General features: G+C 46.9%; 2 protein-coding genes across 2 annotated transcripts; one reads left to right on the top strand and one right to left on the bottom strand.

Moving 5' to 3' along the window:
* Positions 1-5,104: 5,104 nt before the first annotated feature.
* On the bottom strand, positions 5,105-9,102 carry LOC125509131 (3-ketoacyl-CoA synthase 17). The gene is made up of 2 exons (XM_048674020.2): positions 8,054-9,102; positions 5,105-5,902 (listed from the first exon to the last, which is right to left on the bottom strand). The coding sequence occupies exons 1-2, from the start codon at positions 9,001-9,003 to the stop codon at positions 5,416-5,418; spliced, it is 1,437 nt and encodes a 478-aa protein (XP_048529977.1). The 5' UTR covers positions 9,004-9,102; the 3' UTR covers positions 5,105-5,415.
* A 2,931-nt stretch (positions 9,103-12,033) lies between these two features.
* Positions 12,034-15,612, top strand: LOC147971518 (uncharacterized). The gene is made up of 6 exons (XM_087522792.1): positions 12,034-12,192; positions 12,339-12,449; positions 13,075-13,236; positions 13,519-13,617; positions 13,772-13,884; positions 15,579-15,612. The coding sequence occupies exons 1-6, from the start codon at positions 12,034-12,036 to the stop codon at positions 15,610-15,612; spliced, it is 678 nt and encodes a 225-aa protein (XP_087378918.1).
* Positions 15,613-16,070: the final 458 nt, after the last annotated feature.

The raw sequence follows: 16,070 nt of genomic DNA on the forward strand, positions 1-16,070 counted from the left end.
AAAAACAATATTGTCTCCATTTTGCACTATTTTCATGTATAAAAAGCTTGTGAATCCATGGTTGTTTCTTCTCCATAGTCTTGGGAAGGAACAAAATTTCTTGGACAACTATTTAAGTAACGGTTCTGGGATAATTATTTTATAAGGATTATTAATTGATACAAAAGCTCAAATAAATTATAATCTCCATATGCTGACATGTTACCACTGTATTACATATTTTGACTTTATGATGAACCATTGAATACAAAATAATAACATAGTGCAAACAAACATTGTGGTACAAGCTTTATCAATGGTATGATACATGGGCACGACAGAGCGCGCCAACCCTTCAAGTGCAAACTAACTTATGCAATTTTGCACTATCAGCTTGTCCATGCTAAGTGGATGGCTTATGGTCCAAGTAAACATTCCAGCCTGAACCGACCAGTCCATTACAAAATATCATATGAGACAGCTGCAACACCATTTCTTTCAGTCTCCCCCACACTAGTAGTTCCATCTACCCAAAATTTCACAACATTAATTCTTTTGCCTTCCATCTCACCATATCCCTTGCGGTCCTCGAGTAGCATGGGTGGAAGGTAACCAATTAGAGTCGAACCGGAACCCCCATTCCCCCCTGTACACCTGGACGGACAACATGGTCCATGCATAAAAACGCCACCCAACCGGACCCCCCATACCTAGTCCACCCGTCTGAGTTGCCCGACAACCCTCATACCCAGCCCATATATGGAGCAGATTTGGGGCTGCCCGGGCGCGCCTACCATGTTGGATCCGACAGGTCGGTCCCCCAACATCACTGCCCGCACTCCCTGCTCACCTTTCCCAACCAGGTGTTGGCTAGAGAAGAGCTCCGCGGCGGTCACATTTCCGCCGAGCATTTTTTTGCCACCATCCCTTCCACGAACCGTTGGTGCTCTCCGGCATCTTCGCTAACCATCTGACTATCCGATATGTGGTCTTCTCCGATCCGCAACCCTCATCTCCACGCACCGCCTCTACTATATGACCCGCCGCCTTCCACACTCTATCGTCGCTGTCGTCCACCATGGTCTCCTGAGTAGGGATGCAAGCGGACATGTCCGGAAGCAAAAAACTAAGCTAATCACTGCTACTTTAATAACTGTGCTAATGCAAAACTGATGAATGCGGACGCTCAGAGGCTTCGTGGGCGCGTTTGCCTGCATACCTACTCTTGGGACACCAATGGTTTACCTTGGCGGCAATAGGAACACCACCTCCTAAGAATCCGACACTATATGATTTCTCCTAAGGTTTGCTTTATTTCGCGAAATTATGCTGAATTGATTTGACTTAGACATTGTTATCTAGGATTCAATATATGACTGCAGTGTTGGGGGGGGGGCTATGAAAATGGAGTTGAATAATTTTCTCAAATAAAAAATGTTTATTTTGGAAGATTGGAATGCACCATTGACGAAATGAAGAAGGTTGAAGAAAAGTTAGCACTAGATCAAGAGGCAGACCAGAAGATGGAGGAAGTAATGAAGAAGATTCAAGAAGGCAAGAAAGGATAGAAGAAGATAAGAAGAGTATTAAAAAAGATGGAGATGGAGTTGCATATTGCCCACGTCGTCAATGATCACAAGACCAAGATGGATGCAACTCGGTTGAAGAAGTGAAAGATCAAGACATTTTCCGCCGACAAGGAGATTTGCCTCTAATATGCATTTGGAGCTATTATTATCTTAGTCATGGCTAGCAAAAAGGCCCGTGCATTGCAACGGAAGAAAAAAAATGCATGCGCCCTCCTACGAGGCTTGAGAATGAGACTCTCCTTTCTCAATGGAAGACTCATTCATGGTGAATGGAAAAGTGTTTTCCGAGGTGGATGCACGATGTTCAAATCATAGCATGTTTATAAACACAAAAAATAACTTATTCTGGATTTATTTTGTGTTTTTTGAATTAGAATTATACAAAATACAGCAATGCACTTGTAAATATCTGAATACATATCAGTATACCACATTCGAGAAAAATGTTTGGAAATTTAAAAAACAAATGATACTCATGTGTGCTTGCATATTTGACATAGATGGTTGAATCTACCACACACAAATTCATTTATCAATTATCACTTACGATGTTTATAGGCTGTAAACATTTTTGCACGTACCAAACTCAAAATCTATTTCAACATTACAAATGTTATAGCTGACTCTGAACGAATATCATAACAACTATTAAGGCATCTCCAACCGCAACCCGCAAATTTCCTCCGCGACGACTTCGGCTTCAAGTGGCCTTCGCGGTTGCTGGACTAGAAGAAGAGAAACACGACGGCAACAAAATCGACTAGAACTCAATCTAATAAACTGGAAGCAAAAGACTTCCACAACCATACCAAAAACAGAAGCCACATGCCTATTGTTTAATTGCCGCACATGAGTCCGTGCCACCAGCACTAGCATGCTGCCAAAGCTCACACCAAGCCCAACAGAAACAGAAATGCTCCAATCCAAGCACAAGCAACCCCACCTGCGCATCTCTCCCCAGGCCTCATTGAAGGCCGGCCGCCAGCAACGCATGCAATATGCCATGCCGTGTCGGCCGGCCGATCTGTGGGAGCCGTCCATTCGTCCATGATCAATTGCATGCGCGCGGCCACATGCAGTGCATTACTACTACGTCTCGCAGATCCTCGCCGTTGCGACGCCATCAATGGCCTTCATCGATCCTACTTTAGGTACTACGCCGTTTATTTGAGCAACCTAACCATCGCTGTTGATGTAGGGTACATGCATTGCATTCGCTCCTCACTCTTTCGGTAGTAAGTGGAGAGCACAGTGCTCATATGATATGGTGCAGTAGCAGTACCGGACCTACATCTTTGTCTCTGATTGGACGGACGTGTGCCGCGGATCTAGCGATAGGGTTCGTGGACCATCTTCTTCTGCCTCGGCCGTACGTAGATCAACAAGATTCAAGAGGGCCAACTAACAGTCTGACAAATCGAAATTAGCTGGATGTCAGTCGCCTGAATCTGAAATTTAGGTCATTTAATTTTTTTTGGGAAGGAAGCAGCAGCCGCGCGGAGCACCGAGGCTGCCGACAACGGCGCCGGGGCAAGCGACAGCAAGGCCCGGGGACTCTGGCAAGGCCTCCGCCAGGAATGAGCCGTAGTCGGTGTCAGCCGACGGAAGCGAGTATGAAACTTGACGCTTCCGGGGTGGGGGTGTAGGGCTCACCGGAAAAATCTTGTGCTTCACTGGTTTAGAAAGATGCCCGCGGGGCTGGACGGCGAGGCTGGCGCAAGAGCGCCGGCGGCCGCGGGTGGCGGAAGTTGGCGGTTCGGTCGGTGGTACATGGGGCGGTTTGGGCAAGAAGAAAGGGAAGGCAGGCGGTTGAAGAAGGCCATCTGGCCGTTGGTTTTGCATCCGAGGGCTGAAAATGAATAGAATGACCCAAAATCAGTTTCCAGTCAACTGATCAGTGGTCAATCCCTTACTAAATCAGGTTGCCTCTCATTTGTTCGTAAATTTTAAGGGGCGTGTTACATGCCGGACGGCTAAACTTTTTCAAAGATCTGCCAAGTCGCGGCCTGCCTGATCGGGAGATGCTCACCATACAATTGTATCTGTGCGCTCATTTTCTCTATTTCGCTCATTGCAAGAAGACGCTTGTTGCAATTGCAACAAGACCCTCGTTGCAAAAAAGCATCATCTTCTCGCGGCCGTCAACATCGCCATTGCCAAAGGTTTGATATTTTTTAAATCTTTTGATACTCTTTTGTACTTATTTGATTAATGAAAATCGATGCTACAATTGTTCTACGGCCCTGAGCCTAAAAAAACATCACCAACATGACCCTTATTGAGCCATGTCTACGGTCATTGCAACTCTTGTTGCGATTGCAACATGGCTCATGTATATCCGTCCGTGGCCAAGTCCGTTGTGTGCTATGGTCGCAACACCGACAACATCACCAGAGTAGTCGTTGCGTTTTGCTGGCTACTGCTTGCTCCTCGCTGTCGTCGCCGCTGCCGCCGCTGCTGCTCGCTGTTGACAGAAGGAGATGAGGGATGGAGACGGAGGATCATAAGGTGCCACCACCACGTGGAGACTGTTCTAGCTTGGTCAGGTCTATGCGCTTGAGAGACAGTGACTCTATGGCCGGAATTTCAAGGCATCAACCTCCACAATGCCTCTCCCTGAGTGGGTCTGGATGGACAAGGCAAAATGGGAAAGAAGAGAGATAATATATGGACGGTGCGAGAGAGAGAGGGGGGATAAAAGGAGGGGAAATGTTCAACATCAACCGACTGAAAACAATCGACATGTTTGTCACCTCCTTTGAGCGCCACGTGCCCTCAAGGCCCCACTCAAGGAAACACGAGACATGCCTTTTTCTCTAGAAAACAACATGTTCCACTCTAAGTTTCTCATCTATATGTTTTCTGCAACATTATCTATGTGGCAAAAGTTCTACCATAACACTACCCTTGTTGTAGAAAAAAAGGAAGACAGAAAAAAAAAATCCCGCAACACAACCATGTTGCAAAAAAAAAAAATCCCGCGACACAATCTATGTTGCAAAACAAAAGTCCCACAACACAATTTACGTTGTAAAACAAAATTCCGCAACGCAAACTATGTTGCAAATGTTTCTGAAACAAGATCTTTGCTACAAAATAGAAGAAGACGTTCAGTCGCTAGATTGATCAGATATGATGTCCCACGAGACGACAAATCTTTTAAAAATATCCGCATGTCGACGCGTAGCAGGCTCCAGCATTAAGAAAAGACGCGTGGCGGGAAAGGAGGAGGTTGACACAAAAAATTGGTCGACACATAGCAGGCCCCATTAAGAAGAGACACGTGGCAGAAAAGGAGAAGGTTGACACAAAAAAATTGGCAAAAATGCTACGCCTACATACAACTTCTATGTAACCTACGCAATCCCCTCCCCCACTAATCAAACTGCCCCTGCCCTCCCCCCCCTCCCCCCCCTCAAGGGTGGGCCCGCGTCCCCAACTAATGGCCAATAAAAATCTGCCAAATCAGCTCATACGCAGGATACGTAACACACATTATGTAGGTTAGCATTGCTGAAAAATTGGGTACCGTCACGTGATCCCAAGCGTTTCCGAAATTTCAATTGCAGCATCAAAGTGTCCAGTTTTAGCACAACATAACTAGCTGAAACTATACGTAGCAAGGTTGAGACGGCCACTGAATCTGAATGTTTGCTTAAATAAAGACGTATTACGTGACTGGAATGAAAATACATCATCAGCGTACTTAGAAGAAGCATCTGGTCATCGATCGATCGAAATATGACTATGCAACCACTTAGATAGATAGATCACGGTGGAAACAGCACAATTTATTCTTGGCCGATGGATCGACGGCGACGTACGTACGGTACGGGGGTCGGGTGTCTCACTGCTTCTTCTGCTCCTCTTGCTGCTGCTGCTGCTGCTCGGTGGGCTGGGGCTGGTAGTTCTGCCTGCGCGGGGTGGGCACCGGCAACGCCGCGGGGTAGCGGTGCGCGCAGCCGTTCCAGGGGTTGTCGGCGTCGGGGCCGGAGTCGCGGAGCGCGCGCCAGACGACGCTGCAAGCCTTGAAGCCGGTGCCGAAGGCGAGCATCCAGAGGCGGTCGCCGGCGCGGACGCGGCGCTTGGCCTCGAAGTAGGCCAGCTCGTAGAAGACGAGGCTGCTGGAGGTGTTGCCGAAGCGGTGCAGCGTGGCGCGCGCGGGCTCCACCACCGCCGGCGCGAACCCCAGCAGCTTCGCCACCGTGTCGATCACCGCCTTGCCGCCGGAGTGGATGCACATGTGCTCGAACGCGCGCTGGAAGTCCGGCACCAGCGCCGCCGCCGCCTTGGGGTTCCCGCCGCTGTACGCCCACGCCACCCGGTACACGTACCTGCATGCCCAACCACCACGTGCCCACGCGTCCGGTGAGACCCCATGCACCGAAAAAAGTAAATGTTTGAAGCTTCGCACCATGCCGGATCGATCTTGATGAAATTCATGTCGATGCTCCGTGGTAAACGGACATTAAACAACGACCATACAGTGTCAACAAGAATGGGAAAAAAAATGACCGTGCATGGTGCATCCATTGAAGGCCAGGCTAGAGATTCAGAGTGCTCACGTACGACTCCATTAAGTTTTGCTACTGCTGCTCTGAAGATGCATGTGGGGTGTGGGTGTGGGTGTGCTACGCTTGCTATAGAAAACCTCAAGTACGTACTAGCAAGTATACGCCATTAATTAAGTTTGAAGCTATGCCTCATATGCCGAAACCAAAAGTCAAGTCCACATCTATACGTGTGTGCAGAATACCGCAGTAGTACTGTCTATGCAATTCAGGAAATGGAAAGCATCGTCCCAAAGCTCGGAAACTAAATTTAGGCCATAGCGCCAAAATCAGCAAGGAAATTAAAACCCTAAAAAAATCAAGTTTAGGCTATTTCTTCATTCGACAAACGCCAACTAAGCAATATAGGTCGAAATCAGTTCTTACTAATAGAACGAGAAAATGAGATATCTTCTACTACTCTTTTCTCTATCTTGTTTCCATCCGAATGCTTTTTTACTTTGGCACAATACAACGACATAACAACTAATTACCCAAGCGTCGCAACAAGGACGTACATATTCTAGTGGTTCAACATTAATCATGTCCGACATAAATCTTACACTCGTCATATTGATAAGATCTGGTTTGAGTATGGGTGGGTGAGGCAAAGGAAAGTTCTATTTTAGGTGAGGTTTTAGTAAGATTTGATTAGATTTGGGGGGAAGGCAAGGAAAATTTTGATTTATTTGAGGTTTTGATAAAATTTGATTTAATTAGATTGAATTAATGCACGACGCAGGGAGGGGGATCGAGGGGGAGGGAGTTGAACGTACCAACATTACAATTTCCAACTCATCTTTAATAGTGAAGATGTTTTTATCCGTGGTTATGTACATCAATCAATGCACATGCCAGTGACATCCCTTTTTCGAAAAAAAAGAAGAGGTCCCTGTTTCTTTATGAGGATCTCTAAGCTAGATGCCTAGAGGACTTTATTTTTTGCCCCAGCAACTGCATCCATGATTGAAAAAGTAACCCGACTATATGGTCCCATGATTGATCTTCTTAAGTTTCCCATGTTCTTTTGTTGCACAATGTTTCAACATGTAGTAGTAATTCGTTCCACAATGTAGACTCTAGCGACTAATTAAAGTGTAAAATGCCAATGTCATAGTCTTTAGTGATTCTACAACTTAAGTAGATCCACCCGCAAAAAAAAATACACCTTAAGAAGATCAATGGATACTAAGGTTATAGGCTCAACTCTTAATGGATAAGTGAGGGTGTAAATAGAGGCAACATCACCAAAAATGCAATGAGAGTGTTTAAAACGACCTACATTTTGGTTAACCTTGACAAACCTAAAAAGAATTACGTTTTGGGTGCGACTATAAGCCATGATGCCGTGGAGAAACACCCCTGATTTTTGGCCGCGTACTGTTTGTCGATGCTTGTTCGGTCATTCCTCACAAGGTCGATACATCCAATAGTTTTATGTTGCACAAAATTTTTGCGCGCATCTTTAGATCTAGAAACGTGAAACTGCCAAGAATGTACATTTGCAAATGAAAAATTACAAAGTTTCAATAATATGCAACCATCAAGTTAAGTTTGATATAAAAATATGGTTAGTCACTTACTACCTCTGTAACAGAGGTATTAGGGACACTGCCGAGCTCATATTGAATTTGTTAAAAAGAAAAAGGAACTCGTACTGAACAGTGATTTTTTTCCTCTTCTTCTCTTCTTCTAAAAAGAGCATATGCATTAGATCATGGGTGGATTTTATTTCAAGGCAGGTAGAAATTAATACTGACGTAGGAGCATTGCTGTGTTTAGGTGAAAAGTTGTTTATACAGTGGCAGTGTTGCAGCGATACCACAGTAGTAATAAAGTTTTACTGGCCCCTGGAAAAATATGGACGGTGCAGTAGATATGTTAAATGCGCGCGCAGAGGTGGGAAGCGTCGCGACGTGGTAGCACGTACGGTACCTGAGCAGCTCCGAGACAGGGAGCACGTAGGGCGCGAGTGTGGCGATGTGGCTGCGGAGGCCGGCGCCGGCGACGCGCACGAGGTCCTTGGTGAGCGCCACGCCCACGCCGCCGTCCTCGTCCTCCATCTGCACGGCGGCGTTGTACGCCGCGTCGTCGGCGCCGTGGTGCGTCCGCAGCGTGCGCATCAGCTCGTACTTGGCGTCGGCCCGGCGCGCGGGCACGTCGGTGACGAGCGCCGCCGCGCTGCCGACGCGGAAGATGCAGTTGGTCACCAGCATGTGCTTGTTGTTGCCGAAGTACCAGTTGAGGCTGGTGTTCTCCGTCACCACCACCAGCGCGTACCCCGGGCGGCGTTGCACGCGCAGCTGGCGCGCCGCCATGTCGATGCCCACCGTGCCGGCGCTGCACCCCATCCCGGCGAAGCTGTACACCTTGACGTCGTCCCTCATCTTGAAGCGGCGCACGATCATGGACGCCAGCGACGGCTGCGGGGAGAACATGGAGCAGGCGACGATGAGGACGCTGACGTCGCGCGGGGAGACGTCGGACTTGGCCAGCAGCTGGGACACCACGGTGAAGAGGCCCTCCTCGGCCTCCTGGATGGCGAAGGCCAGCGTCTTCTCGAACTTGCCGGAGAAGATGAAGGGCGGCGCGAAGGTCTCCTGCCCGAGGCCGGACTTGCGGAAGATGAGCCGCATGAAGTCGGCGGTCTCGTCGGTGTAGCGCTTGGAGCGGAGGCCGAAGTACTCGCACACCTCCAGGTTGCACTGCCGGTCCGCGTCCGGAAGGTGGCAACTGTAGTTGAGCAGGTACACCGGCCGCTGCCGCCGAAGAAGGCGCCGGAAGACGGTGACGACGAAGGCGAGCGCCGAGGCCACGAGTGGCACGAGTGTGTGGAGTGGGAGGGCGCGGAACGACGACACGGCCGCGGCCATGGACGACGACATGGCCGAGAGCTAGAGGCGCGGCGTGGTAGGGACTAGGAAAGGACTCTGCTCGCAGGCTTTGGGTTTTGGAGTGAAACAACATCTCTTGTATTTATAGGCAACAAGCCAAAACCCATAGCATGGCAAGTGTAGTGTACTAGTGTAGACGCATATATATACTTGGTGTATTAGACCATATATATATGCAACTAGAATACAATCTGGATTTTAGGTGAATAGTTCCGTCCCCTGTTGGTGTCCATGGCGGATACCACGCCCAGTTGGTGTTCGGTGAAATGCTAGCGAGCTTATTCTGGATCACTTAGATCTGTCCTTGAAAAGGTACACTTAGAAGCGGCTCTAAATTCTGGATCACTTGGACCCTGTCCCATTTCGGTGATGACATGGGCATATCCTAACTATTTTTCCTATCCATGCAGTAATCCCACATTAGCAAGTCATGCATGTTAGACATAATCTTTTTTCACTTATATATCCATGTAATCATGCCACATCAGCAACTCATACTTGTCCGCCCTAAGTTATGCTTTTGCATTAATTTTTGTGTTGTCATGGATAATATATATGCTGGAGTCTTGGAGCATACCTTTGTTGTTCACGCTTCAATATTCTTGAGAATTTGATTCCATCAACTTAAAAAAAAGGTTCTTATACATCATTCTGCTGCATGCTTCCTATGTCTTACTGTTTTTTTTGCCTTTGCATTAGTCTTACTTATTTTTATAGCATCAATTTATGCATTTATTTTACGAAAACACTAACGCCCACACGTGTGGGCACTAGCCAACTCAACCACACGACTCCATCTCCGTTCAACAGTTTCTGCACGAATCTTGGCACGTTTTGGGTGATTTTGTGTGCCACATAGGACAACTCGCGTGTGTGGTGTGTGAGAGGGTTCGCCCACACGCCGGTTTCCTCTCCGTGGTCAACGGTTGCCACTCGGGGGCCTCTGGTGGAACTGCTTAGCGCCCGCACGACTCGCCCGGCTGCGGTTGCCGTCAACCACGTCTCGCACTTTGCCCCCCTTCCTTCACGGTTCCATTTACTCGCTCCACTTCATTACTCACCCAACCCACCGCACAGTTCATTCGATTGGAAGAGAAGCCGAGAGGAGAAGGCGGAGGCGGAGGCGGAAGAGTCGACGGCATTCGCGGCCGTCGGTGGGACTCGCCGGACCGGAGCGTCTTCGCCGGAGTGCCTGCAGATTGAAGGTAACGCTCCTTCACACGCTCACATTCCTTTGCCTGCATTCCCCCATCTCGTCCGTGGACAATGTTCCGCTCGAGATTCATCAAGATTCCGGTGGATTCGCGGTGCTCCGGTGTTCCAGTCGGTGGCGGAGTCCCGTGCTTGCCGTTTTGGGTGGTATCGCGTAGTTTCGTCGCCGCCACCGTGGCAGTCAGACCGGTATGGCTCGGCCTGTCCACAGCCACATCCTGGTTCTGCGTTGCGATTGAGCCGACGTTTAGTTGTTGCTAGTTATGTATTGCATCGAAATGCTATTTGCGATCACTGGGGGAAGTTTTTCATTGTTGAATTTGAGGTTATGATAGTTGCTAATGAACCCTAGATCTAGGTAGTTGTATTTTCAAAGTGCAGTATGAAGGCAGGCATGGCAGTTTCAGCAATTATCTGCACTGGATGGCAACTAATTTCTGATCAACTGTGTCATTTGCCACAAATATGCTTTCCATGTGGCAACTATTTTTGTGAACACACTATGGCCGTTGCCATGCTGCAAGTGTAGTATGAAGGTAGCCATGACAGTTTTCAGCAACTATATGCAATGGATGCCAACTAATTTCCTGATCAATTGTGTCAGTTGCCATCAAATATGCTTTATATGTGGCAAATTTTTTTGTGAGCACACTATGGCTGCTGACATGCTGTAGGCAGCATAATGTGGCAACTTTGCTATACTGTAGATTCAATTTTTGTGTTTTTAGCAATGCTGATTAGTGATATCTGAACGTATTTGGCTGTATTACACGACAACTCATTTTTAATATGAGGCCAGTGTGTGAATTGCCACATTACAGGTTGTCTAGTGGATGTTGTCAGCACTTTTTGAATTGTCTTCCATCTTAACATGGAAATTTCAACCTAGTACATTTTTCCTTTGAACATATGACAACTCATTTTTTATATGAGGACAGCGTGTGAGTTGCCACATTACATGTCTACATAGTGGAAGGTGTGCTCATTTTCTTTGTACTGTCTTGTGCTAACATGGCAACTTGAACATTTTTGTGTAAGTGCCTTATGATTTGTACATTTTTTCAAGTAGAGCCAATGTGTTTAGTTGCCACTTTTCTTGTTGGACAATCATAGGGGGGTGTGGGTATTCCTATGATATTGCCTAGTCTTTTTGTCACTTTTTCAATTTGAGGCATGTGACAAGTACATTCTGTTAGGTGGCAACTGCTTCATTCATAAGTTCATTTCACCCTGACATTTTGATTTTGTTCTTATCTCAGCACAATGGCTCGCAACGACCATCAAGACGATGATGATGACTTCATGGAGTTACCGCAACAGAATCGCGCAACTGGATGGACAAAAGATGGCGATGAGGTAACTTTCCACCCCCCCATATGTTTTTGAATGTCACATTGAGTTTGCAATCGTCTGTTAGGAACTAAATTTTCATGATACTGAAACATGGCAACAAATCATCATTTTTCTGTTATGCAGAAGAAGAAACATTGTCGCAATAGGGCTTCGCAAGAATGCCTGACCATAATGACCGAGGGCTTTACTGACGAGCAGAAGGGAGCTGCTGCTGAGATGGGGATGCAAGCTCTGATGGATGTTCGGTGCAAGAACCTAGTAAACCCTGTATGTGACTGGCTCGGTGAGACTTACGATCCTGCCTCCAGGGAATTTGTTATTCCGGGACGTGGAAGACTGCCATTTGATGAGGAATCAGCGTTCTTCACTATGGGTGTGCCCCGTGGAGAAATCAAAGTCCCGTATGAGGTCAATAATAAGATTGAGAAAATGTTGTTTGCCCGTTTGTTTCCTGGGATGGCATCCATGCCGAACACGACTGTGCTGGCAACTTCGCTGGAGGGCATGAAAACTCATGGCGAGGTTTTTAAGATGAAGCTCCTGATGTACCTGATATCAGCTGTTTTTGCGCCTACCACTTCTCTTTGCTCAAGCAACAAGTGCTTCCCCATCCTGGTGAATGATCTATCTCTACTCATTTCTTCCTTCAATCTATTGAATCTGATGTCGTCTGTAAGCTAGTCACTGCCAGTTTTTTGATGTTTTCCTCATTTTTGAATGCTGATGTGGCAACTTCTTGTCCTGAAATTTATGTCGTGTAGGAGAAGCTGAAAGACATGAAAAACATGAATTGGTGTAAATTCATTGCGGACTTCCTACATGACGCACTCTCAAACAAGATGTTCCAGAAGGGTTGTCGACTCCATTTAATGGTATTTTTTCCGTAGTCCTTTTTGCAAACACTCTTACCATGTTGAATGTTTTCCCAAATAAAACATGTGAGTTGTTGATTAGTGTGAACCGTACAAGATCATGCATGGAAACCCGTTTTGTTTTTTATGTGATTTTTGTTTACGTGTGAAGGCGACTTCTGTTTGATCCATGGCATCCGTGGTTGCTGCCTTCAATGCAATAGCATTTTTCAACAACACACACACAAAAAAATTTCATTTCATACATCCACTCTCTGTTTCATACAATATGCATGGCAACCATGATGTTAACCTTCTGGCAAGTATCATTATAACAGGGTGGCAACTGCCAGCATAGCATGTGGCAACTAACACATGACAACTGGATTTGCTGCACTACGTCACTTATATTTTGTTGCCATGTTGCATTTTTCCATTCGGCAAGCACATGGCAACTGCAGTTCAACCCACATGGCAACTGTAGTTGTTGCCACATGGCAACTGTAGTTGTCAACACAGATAGATGGCACCTCTTCATTTTTTCATCCCATTCAACTTGATGACTAAAGGAATATGCATTATCTACTCTTTTTCAACATAGGGTGATGGCAACTGACATATTGTTCTTTCAAATTGTGTACACCAGCTCATGTACGTGGATCGTCTTGATCTATCCACCGTTGATTTTACTGGGATAGGAGGCCCGCCACCTGCACATAAGTTTGTTGTCTCGGCGTGGACGTACAATGCTGTCAAGGCTGTGCTCGTCGCAGACAAGATAACTGATACGAAATATGGGAAACTACAGGTTAGTTCTGCCTCCTTTCTTTTTGCACGGCATTTTTCAATTTTTGATGCTGCATAACATATGAAAAAATACCCCATACGGCAACCATCTTGCGGCTAACAAGAGATGAATACCTTGTTAGCCATGTCTGTCTACGCATGCCACCCATGTTTGACGCCACATGGCAACTCCGCCATCCGTGTTGAAACTTCTATTATATCCCTCTTTTTTGCAATACATGAACCGTTAGTTAGTGTTCCTTATTCTCTCTCTTACATCCTAGCTGTTTTTCATTATTTCCAGCTGATGGCCAAGCATGCTATAGACTACAGTGTGTTTGGTGGGCCACAAAACTTTGACAAGTGGATGGATGTGCACTCAGCTCTATCTTGTCCTGCTGAGGTAATCACGGACTTTTATTTTTGTTTTTTCAAGTTGTTTTTCTCTTTCTTATTTTCTTTGTTGATATATCTCTATGGTTGTTTTGGTTTCTTTTGATCTTGCGCACGTGCCTCTAATATGGTTTGTTACTGTCACTTTCTTGTTTCGTGCGCAGGTGAGGGCACCTGTTGAGCATCTAATTGAGCAGTTTGCTTCTGGAATGACCGGCTTGCTTGGGAAGTTGGTTGAGGGTTGGACGTCCCTTAATGGCTCGGACAGCGACGCGGTTGCGAGGCAGTTCACTCCATTCGTTGCAGAACGGACACATCGGCCAACCGATTGCCGTGGCCGGTACGACTACAACAGCTCTCAGGAGCTTCCTGACACGCAAGATGATCTAGATGGAGATGATGGTATCGACAAGGATGATGGCGATAACATGGAGGACGTGCAACATGACCCCGATGACGATGAAGATGTTGAAGTTCGTGCAGGCGGTAAGAAGGACAAGGCTGCACCAGATGCCCCCCCCCCCCGGAGAATGTCAAAGACCGGACAGTTGCAAGAGACAAGGTGGTGTCGCCCTCAAAGAGGGGCAGGGCTCCAGAGGATGTTGGGCAGGGCTCTGCTGGCAAGAGGTCTAGGACCGATCCCTTAGCTGCTAGGAGGAGGTTCTACATCTATTTACTGTTTTGTTTGTCTCTCCTTTTTAAAATACCGACCCTTTTTTTCATTTGTTTGCTGAGCATGGCAACGATTTTCATGTCTGGCACTTGGTACATTTTTTTGCCATCTCTTTATACATGTAGTGAGGCGACAACTGGTGGACGAGCAGTTATGAAGAAACAAGCTCCAACGCCAACCCGTGTTTCTTCCCGATTGAACAAGGGTGCCCCCATTGCTGGTGACACCCCTTCCATTAGGTCGTCTCCTCGTACAACGACGTCCAACACCGGGGATCCTGTCGTATTGGCAAATGTGAGGAAGACAGTCAAGAAGTAGGTTATCCCTATTTTTTCATTGTCATAGTGCTACATTTTTGCCTGGTGCATTGTACATAATATACACCCTTTTTCAGTGGCAACTGTTGTTCTCTCATGATCTTTTTTACTACATGTCATCTCATGTTTGTTCTGCATGGCAACTGCTAGCTAGGCCACATGGCAATTCTTATTCCACTTACATGGCAACTACTAGCTAGGCCACCTGGCAATTCTTATTCCACTTACATGGCAATTCTTATTCTACATTGTCTTATGTGCTCATCCCATACCTAGTTCTGAAATGACAGCTCTAGCACATCACACATTTTTTCATTTTTCAAGATGGCTACCATGGCAACTATTTTGTTTAATTTTTAACAATGTTCACGTGCTTTTTTGCAGGGTGAAGAAGACTACCACACGCGTGACCAAGCAGAACCCCAGAGACCCACTCGAACGCATACACTCAAAGCTGTCGACAGGTGGCAACTCAGATTCTCATGAGGCGCGAGTCGACAAAGCTGCTGCTGCACCGTCCACTGCTCCCACTAGCTCTGATGCAAGCAGCCGACCATCTCCACCGGTTGCATATGTGTAGGATACAACAACAGGCATCCGTACATCTGGGAGTGATGAGTCCGTATCTGCCAGGACTGCCGAGATATTGCCCACTCTGCTAGCAATGAAGGATGCTGCTGTGAGCCACGCCACCCGATCAGCAAGTGTTGAAGTGGACGCCCCCGAGATCAACCTAAGCAAGGAAGATTCCTCCTCATCTGATACGGATTCCAAGCGCGTGGCTGATGGCACTTCTGCATCCACGAAAGAAGGGGCTGAGGCGACAGTTCAGACTGATATGCCATCCACAGGTGAGAGTCTTGGCACAACAGCTCCAACTTCTGGTGTTCCAGAGGTTGCTAAGGCGACCGTATCGCGAGCTGGTCTTCCACCTAGGCGTCGTAGCCCCCGCAAGCAATCTGCAGATATACCCAATGCACCAGTGATACGTCTCCATCATATCTATAATTTTTGATTGTTCCATACCTATATTCTACAACTTTCATATACTTTTGGCAATTTTTTATACTATTTTTGGGACTAACATATTGATCCAGTGCCCAGTGCCAGTTCCTGTTTGTTGCATGTTTTTTGTTTCGTAGAAAATCCATATCAAACTGAGTCCAAACGAGATAAAAACGGACGGAGATTTTTGTGGAATATATGTGATTTTTGGGAAGTGAAATCAACGCGAGACGATGCCCGAGGGGCCCACGAGGCAGGGGGCGCGCCCCTGACCCTCGTGGCCACCCCGTAAGGCGGTTGGTGCCCTTCTTTCACCGCAAGAAAGCTAATATCCGGATAGAGATCGTGTTAAAACTTCAGCCCAATCGGAGTTACGGATCTCCGGAAATATAAGAAACGTGAAAGGATAGAATCTCAGAACGCAGAAACAGAGAGAGACAGATCCAATCTCGGAGGGGCTCTCGCCCC

This window comes from Triticum urartu, chromosome 5A (assembly GCF_056163025.1).
Source record: "Triticum urartu cultivar PI428250 chromosome 5A, HENAU_Tu73, whole genome shotgun sequence".
Classification (NCBI taxonomy): Eukaryota; Viridiplantae; Streptophyta; class Magnoliopsida; order Poales; family Poaceae; genus Triticum; species Triticum urartu.